This window comes from Saccopteryx bilineata, chromosome 5 (genome assembly GCF_036850765.1).
Source record: "Saccopteryx bilineata isolate mSacBil1 chromosome 5, mSacBil1_pri_phased_curated, whole genome shotgun sequence".
NCBI lineage: Eukaryota > Metazoa > Chordata > Mammalia > Chiroptera > Emballonuridae > Saccopteryx > Saccopteryx bilineata.
Window position 1 is genome coordinate 26,687,070 of NC_089494.1, and position 8,511 is coordinate 26,695,580.

An 8,511-nucleotide genomic window follows, 5' to 3' on the forward strand; every position below is an offset into this window, starting at 1 on the left:
TTCAGAAGACACAAATATGCTTGATACACTATCCCTTATTCTAGAAGTTTAGAATCTAATAGGAGAGGCAAACATGTCAGCCGCTAGAATGAAAATGCTATAATGGAAGTGTCGACACTAGGCAGAGAGAGGAAGAGTATGGAAATTAACTGAGGAAAAAAGAGACGTGTGCCTATAGAATAAAGGGTCATTCACATTTGTCAACAAAACTTCAATTCAGTGTAGTTAATGGAAAAAGGTGACACAGCTGGAACGCACTTCCCCACTCCTTCAATCAGTGATGAATAAAAACATTAATTTAATTGAGAATTCCCTCATAAGGGAATGAATGATGATTATATAAAACTTAGACATGTCCTTTGCCATCTCTTAATTTTCAGAATTTCATCTAACTCAATTTTCAGGCTGAGCTGTATCTGATTACAAATTACAACTCTTCTTTTTTAGCCTGGGTGTCTGCTCAATAGAAATATAATGAGAGGCATAAATATAATCTTAAATTTTCTAGTAGCCACATTAAAACAGTTTAAAGAAACAGGTAAAATTAACTTAAAAATAGATTATAATTAACTTAATTTATGAAAACATATAATCATTTCAACATTAAGTTAATATGAAAAATATTGAGATATTTGCATTCTAAGTTTCACATTTGAAATCTGATGTGTGCTTTATACTTTTGACCCATTTTTATTTGGAATAACCTCATTTCAAGTATGTAATAATGGCATGTGATAGTGACTACTGCATTGGTCAGCACAGAGCTAAATATCTTTGTGTATCTTGAAATATCTTGGAGCATGCATGTATGTTAGAGAAGTCCAGTGTTAGTTAGTTAGGCATAGGTAATCTGACTACTTGTGTTTTATATTTGGGGTTTGGGGAGCAATGTATTTCTTAGCTGGTTGATACAGATATTTTTTTTGAGTAGAAAATCATTGACAATAGTTCTTTCATAATCAGGGCCATTCAACTCACCAAGAAACTTATTTCAACAAGAGGTTGCCATTTTCACAATTAAGGCAAACCCCTCAGCTGGGAAGCAATTTGTTTTTTCTCAATTACATGTGAATATATGACATTGAGAACTCTAGTATTCTCTCTTAGAGAAAACCTCCTGGTGTAATAAAATACTGCAATCTCATTGGGTGAAATTCATCTTCCTGAAAAGAAATTTTGAACTCGATTAAATTTGTTTTCATAAATTTCTTTCTTCTTTCAGTGCTATGATTATTATAAATGCTGATTCATGACCCAGCTGTGATAAAGAGTGATCCAAGCTTGGGAACAGTATTAGCCCAGCCAGTACAGATTTAGCTCTCTGTAAGATTGCATTTTATTTTCCTAATCATGTATATTCTGCCTTTCCTCTGTCACTCTGTGCTCATTCCCATCAGCACACCCTGCCTGAGTGCTCTGTGCCTCTCCCAAGTAGAAAAATGTTTGGAGGAATCCTTTGGGCTGTTTATTAAAGCAGCACTCAGTTCTTATATTACTGCTCTGGATACATAAATATTAATAAACCTATTCAGCCAGTCACATATTTTTAGGTGTGTCAGTTATCTGAACAAATTGCTCTCTAACTGTATCTCCCTCTGATGCAGTTTTACTTAGCTGTCCCACTTAACGCAATCTCCAAAAAGAAATTCAACCAAGAGTTCGGAGAAAGTGACCAGATGTTTCACCAGCAAGCTTAGAGAACAGTATGTTCAAAGCTAACCTATGTAAGTGATTTAAAAATAACTCATTAAATCCACATCACATTGAGTATTATTACTCCCAAATTTACAAATTGGGAAACCAAGGCACAGAAATGTTAAATAACTTGTCCCTTCACCTATGGTCCGGAAATGGATTTGCACCAGGCACTCTGCCCCAGAGGCTGTGCTCTTAACTGCTCCCTCTCCACACTTTCCGCTGGTGCGTGTAAGAAAGTGCATACGTATTATTCCCAGCTGGATTTTGCTGAGCCCTCCCACGGAGCCTGAAAGGAAAACAGGACGACGTGGCTGCATGAAACACACAGGAAATATTTTATTAGCTTCCAGATGGAGAAAAGGGTAGAGTAAAAATATCTCAGTAGAAATCCATGGCCCTCCTCAAAGAGCCCACCCTGGCATCCATGGTCCCCCAGTCGTGGTAGCGCCTGTAGTCCCCCGGCCTCAGCAGGTACTGCCGCCCCCGGTAGCTGGGCATCTCATAGAGGACCCAGTAGCCCTCCAGCACGTTGAGGGAGTGGATCTCACTGAAGTGAAAGCGCTCGTGAAGTGAGGAGCAGTCCTCAGCGAGCTCCATCATCTGGCCTCTGTAATCTTCCCTCTCGTAGAGTCTGATCCTGTGGGAGCTGGTCTGTGGAGTCAGCCATTGGCATATGAGAAGTCAGAAAACCTAGCCTTTAGCAACCAATCACACACAGCTCTGGGGGATGGACATTTCTTTGTTCTTTCTATATCAAAGGTAACAAATTAAAGACAGCCACCGCCAGGGCCATTGTGTACAGTTGGGAATGTTGTACACCAGTGGTCCCCAACCTTTTTTGGGCCACGGACTGGTTTAATGTCAGAAAATAGTTTCACGAACCGGCCTTTAGGGTGGGACAGATAAATGTATCACGTGACCGAGACAAGCGTCAAGAGTGAGTCTTAGACGGATGTAACAGAGGGGATCTGGTCATTTAAAAAAAATAAAACATCATTCAGACTTAAATATAAATATAACGGAAATAATGTAAGTTATTTATTCTTTCTCTGTGGATAGGTACCAAATGGCCCACGGACTGGTACCGGTTCGGGGCCTGGGGATTGGGGACCACTGTAAAACTGAAGAAGGCACTGCTAACATAGACCATGATATGAATGGTACTCCCTATATATAGTTTTCTAGGACCCAAATCTGTGCAAATCATGCATGCTGACTTTATTTAGTACTATTCTTAAAAAACAATATTTATATGTTTTTTGCCCTTTATAAGCTTGTGGTGGACTGAGATGCTTCTTAAATGACATAAACATAATTAAATATTTAAATTAAAAAAGAAAGGAAAAGGGGTGTTATTTTGAATTTCAACAACATTAGAAGAAGCTAGAGAAAAAGGAAGCTGAATTACTTTTCCTCCCACTGACATCACAAGTTGGTGGTAATTCAGGGAGCAAGTCCAGACTATGCAACCTCCAATCTCTTCCTTTTTGCTTTAAGCCCTGATACTCTAAAATAATGAGAAGCAAGAACCAGCACAAAGATGAGGTTCAATTCTCAGCTCTAATATATACTCTGCAAATCTGCTTAAGGTATAAACAAGTTCAAGATTGTGAAGGGTGGCCCTGGCCAGTTGGCTCAGCAGTAGAGCGTTGGCCTGGCGTGCAGGGGACCCGGGTTCGATTCCCGGCCAGGGCACATAGGAGAAGCGCCCATTTGCTTCTCCACCCCACCTTCCTCTCTGTCTCTCTCTTCCTCTTCCCCTCCCGCAGCCAAGGTTCCATTGGAGCAAAGATGGCCCGGGCACTGGGGATGGCTCCTTGGCCTCTGCTCCAGGCGCTGGAGTGGCTCTGGTCGTGGCAGAGCAATGCCCTGGAGGGGCAGAGCATCGCCCCCTGGTGGGCAGAGCATCGCCCCTGGTGGGCGTGCCGGGTGGATCCCGGTCGGGCGCATGCGGGAGTCTGTCTGACTGTTTCTCCCCGTTTCCAGCTTCAGAAGAAAAAAAAAAAAAAGATTGTGAAGGGTGCCTGTACAGAATCAAGGAAATATAACACCTTTTGAAAAAAAATGGGAAGTTAGCCTGTTTGTCCTGAGCAAATCCTATCAGACTTTTTTTTGAGCACTTGTCCTTATTTGATCTTCCTTCCTAGTAGGTACCAATTGTCTCGATGTCTTCCTTCTTCCTCCATAAAATTCTCTTGACTATGGAAGGTTCTCATAAACCATTCATTTTGCGGTTTAACGTGTCTTCCATGGTTTATAAAGGACTCACGCATACATTTTCTAATTTGAACTCCAGAACTTTTTTATGAGAAACTAAGGCCAGAGTTTGCAGTCTGTAATGAGAAGAGTGGGAACTGGAAAGGGGCAGCTCAGATGTTCAGGCTCCTAACGCCAGTCTGGGTCCTATCAAGGCATTAAACCCTCTGAAGGGGTTTCAAACTTCACAAAAGTGGTATATTTCCCCCAAGACTGTGAGAGTAAGATTAGAGACTGGGTAAGAGCGGGCTTTACAGGAGCTATCGGAATCACATTGTTGGGTACTTACTTGTTTTGCCCAATCAAAAGGCAGGACCTGAGAGACCCTGGATGTGCATAATAATAGTTTATATTTGGGGGAAGGGTGGCTTGTCATGTGCCAGATAATTTCCTTTCATCCTCATCACAACTGTAGGAATTAGCTACTCCTATTAGCCCCATTTTACAGATGAGGAAAGAAACAGTTTCTAACTACCCTAAGGCCACCCAATAGTAAAGGGTTGCTTTGTCCTCACCTGTGGCACTGACATTGGGAACAACAGTACCATTCACTACATTTTCCCAACAGAGGTGAGTATAATTTTAACAAAGTGAAATAAAACGTCCAATTAAAAGCATTCTATTACGTGCTTTTCCAGTAGAAGAAACCCTAAAGATATTAACACAGGGAATCAGAACAATTAGAGCCAGAAAAAGACCCGCATCCTACAGGGTGAGCGAACCCCAGTGTCACTAGAGGGCGCAGGGGGACCCAGGGCCAGGGGGAGCGGACTCACGTGGGGGATGAGGCGGCAGGAGCGGACCGAGTCGCTGAGGCCCATCCACTGCTGGTAGTCGGGGTAGTCCCCGCGCCGCAGGAAGTACTGGCAGCCCGAGTAGTTGGGCTGCTCATACAGCATCCAGCAGCCGCTGTCCACGCGCACCGAGTTGCAGCGGCTGAAGTAGGGCTGCAGGTTGGAGTGGTCGCTGCTGCACTCGTAGTGGCGGCCCTGGAAGCCGCGGTCTTCGTAGAAGGTGATCTGCAAGGGAGACAACGAGAGGCTCAGAGGCCTGGGCCCCGCCCGCGTCTGCCGGGGCCCCCGCGGGCCGGGGCGCTGGGCTCACCTTCCCCATGGCCGGTGACAGGACGGGCGGGCGAGCTCAGTGGCGGGCGGGCCGCGCGCGGGTCTATATAGCAGGCCGGCTGCTGCGTTGGCAGGAACCACACAAAAGGGGCCCGGGGTGAGGGGATTTTCTCTCTTTTATGTATAACGACCGGTGTGGGGGGTGCTTATTGTATGTTTCCTCTTAGACTCTCCAGAGCTTTCGAATTGATGACCCCGCTTTAAAGTCACTTTGGTGGCCCTGGGACCTTTCAGTGGAGCCTATTCAGGAAGTTGGAAATCATTAACCTAGTTAATCATTGTGATAAAATATTTTGTCTTCTCACATTTCAAAGTGATCTCTTTCTGATTTAACGCGGGGGTGGTGACAGGTCTGAGGTCAGAGGGCTGCAGGTGTGAGATGTGGGACATAGATGGACTCGCTTCCCCGCAGGGCGTTTGAAGTGGGATGGGGGGGAGAGGTTCCTGTACATTGTAGGATGTTAGCAACATCCCTGTTTACTACCCACTAGATGCTGGTAGCACCCCTTCCTCCCTCCCCAACTCAAGACAACTGAAAATGTTTTCAGATAGGACCAAATTTTCCCCACGTGAGACAACTCTTGCTGAAAACCACTGGTCTAAAAGTGCTGGGCATATGCCTAACATTCTCACCGATGGTTACTCTACTGCATTAGTGGGATGGTGCGTGGACTGTGTTTATGGAACTACAGAAATTCCTCAGGGGCCCACTTGAGTTTTCTATTTTTTGTAAGGCAAGTGCTTGACTCCAGCTTTGATTGCAGATGCATCCACTTCAAAGACACAATCACCTCAAAGATGGCTATCTTGAATAAACACTTTGCCAGCCACCTACTTAGATGAAGAGCAGCCCCCAACACACACACACCCAACTCTTGGTTTTAAAGATCTTGGTTGATTTCCATAACCAACTATTTGGGCCATATGTTTTCTCTTTTACACTGCTTTAAATTCCTGCTCTTTTGTTTTAAATTCACCAATAAAGAAGGAACCCAGAAAACCTTAGGTCCCCCCAGCATAGAACCCAATACAAGCAGAACTCCAGGCCAGAACCCTCTCTCCCCCACTCTCCTCCTTACCTTGCCATGTGGGCCCAGGTTTGCCATGTAATGTCTTGTACCTTTAAGCAATGCAATTTTCCCCCATTACTTCTTGATGGTTATTGTTGAGCACATGGGCAATCATAATAAGAACCACAGGGCTGGTCTACCCACAAGGATGTTTATTCATGGGCTGAAACCAGCACCCCACAGTCCCTGATCTTAGTCCCCAACCCAACCAGAGCATTTCTACTTGTGTCTGTTTTATAAAACCTTATTTAAAAACAGGTTTTATTACTAAATTATGATACTTTTAAAAATAAATATCAAAAACCATTGGTTTTAGGTATTGTGGCTCTCATAATGCCCTTTAAACATACAAATACTATATTTCTCCATGTATAAGATGCAGTTTTTTTCTGAAAAATTTGAGATCTAAAAACTAGGTGCGTCTTATACAGTGGTTGTAGTTTTTTTTACTTGCATTCCTTGCTTTTTTGCACTCATTGTTAAAGACAGTGATTTGTCATCAGTCACAGATGAGGACAAGCTAATGGATGGAAGTTTTGACAATGATGAGGAGTTGTACAAATTTTAAAATGAATAAAAAAACTTGAATTCGATAACTTTATGTCATAGATTTTTTCGTCCAATTTTGGGCCCCCAAATTAAGGTTGAGCGCATGGGCAATCATAATAAGAACCACAAGGCTGGTCTACCACAAGGCATCTTATACATAGGATCGTCTTATACTTGGGGAAATACAGTACATTACCTACTAACTACCATAATGAAATTGCATCCTTTTATAGATGAGTGTAGATGTATTTCCCAGGACAGCTGACTAATTCCTGGTGGAAAGATCTTGAGAGAATGAAACACAGGCCTGATCATTTTGATGTGATCTAATCCGGAAACACTGGGTTATGACCTCATGCCAAAGAGAACAGGAATGATAGATACCACATGGAAAGTTCTGGACAAGCAGAGTTAGCCTATGAACAGTGGACTCAGGAAAAGAGACTCAGGAGAGCTAACGAAGACAGCGTGCTGCAGCTGGGCTTTGACCATTTCCCAATCTGGTCTAGAAGCTGATTTCAACTTGGGGCTGTTTTGGGAGGTTTCTAAACGGTTCTTTGATGATAAAATGGTTTCATCTGAAGATACATTTTAGCATATATTTATTTATTTATAATGATTGAGAATTAGTTCAGTTATTCACGATGTTTTTTGTTTTTGTTTTTTTTTTCAGTTTTCTCCCCTAACATTGGTTTATTCCTCTTTTTAAAATTTATTTTTTTAATTTAATTAATTGTGTTTACGTAGATTCTAGGGTCGCCCCGAATGAATCCCCCTTCCCCCATATTCCCCTCAACATCTCCCTTGCCCTCCTCCTTACAGCACCCTCCCCCCTTCCTTTCTTGTTTCTCCCATTCTATCATCCCCTTTCCCTCTGTTCTCTTTTCCTCTGGTTCCTGTGATCCCTCCTCTGTCTCAATGTTTTATTTTGTTTTAAATTTTAACTTTGCCCTCCACCTGCTGGCATGCAAAGCTTAGTGCTGAGTATATTTCTTCTTAAATAAAAATTTTCAGGAGACTGAAAGTGAATAACACCAATTTATATTAGTTAGGAAATCATGGGGGAAAACTTTGTTTCTGTATAAACAGAAAAAGACAAAAATGTTGAGATATTGTGCACAGAGCTCAGAGAGAATATAATCTGTTTTTATCCTCCCTCCCCCAAATGCACTACTATGATGTTTAAGCTCTTCCTTTAAGCTCTTGGGGAAAACAATACAAAACAAAACAATCCTTTAGAAGATAATGCGAGATAAAATGGGGAATTGGAGCATTATAAAATACAGCATGTAATGATAAGAATGTTGCCAATGAAGTATGAAAAACTCTAATCAGTTGAGTCTTTCTTCAAAAAGCTTATGTAATGTTTTCCCAGAAGGATGTACAAAGTTTCTTTCAGCTGGCTAACTTTATCATTTGAACCTTTTTTTTTTTTTAGATTTTATTTATTTATTTTAGAGAGAGAGAGAAACAGAGAGACAGAGAAAGGGGGAGGAGCAGAAAGTATCAACTCCCATATGTGCCTTGACTAGGCAAGCCCAGGGTTTTGAACTGGTGACCTCAGCATTCCAGGTCGACGCTTTACCCATTGAGCCACCAATGGGTAAAGGTCAGGCTGTCATTTGGACCTTTTGATCAGTGTTTATTTTCCCCAAACAGGCATCAAATAATGAATTTCTTACTAACTATATTCTTCCCTGGAGTATTTCTAAGGCATCTTGAGGATAAAATATTTACAGTCAACAAGTTATATTTTGACTATAAATTGTGGTAATCAACTTTGTTTCAGAGGCAGCTGCAATCCCCTAACACAG

The 8,511-nt window shown here is 42.2% G+C and overlaps 1 protein-coding gene across 1 annotated transcript; it reads right to left on the reverse strand.

Annotated features, from left to right (window-relative positions):
- Positions 1–2,010: 2,010 nt before the first annotated feature.
- LOC136338365 (gamma-crystallin F-like) lies at positions 2,011–5,159 on the reverse strand. Its single transcript, XM_066280717.1, has 3 exons — positions 5,059–5,159; positions 4,731–4,973; positions 2,011–2,349 (listed from the first exon to the last, which is right to left on the reverse strand). The coding sequence occupies exons 1-3, from the start codon at positions 5,065–5,067 to the stop codon at positions 2,077–2,079; spliced, it is 525 nt and encodes a 174-aa protein (XP_066136814.1). The 5' UTR covers positions 5,068–5,159; the 3' UTR covers positions 2,011–2,076.
- Positions 5,160–8,511: the final 3,352 nt, after the last annotated feature.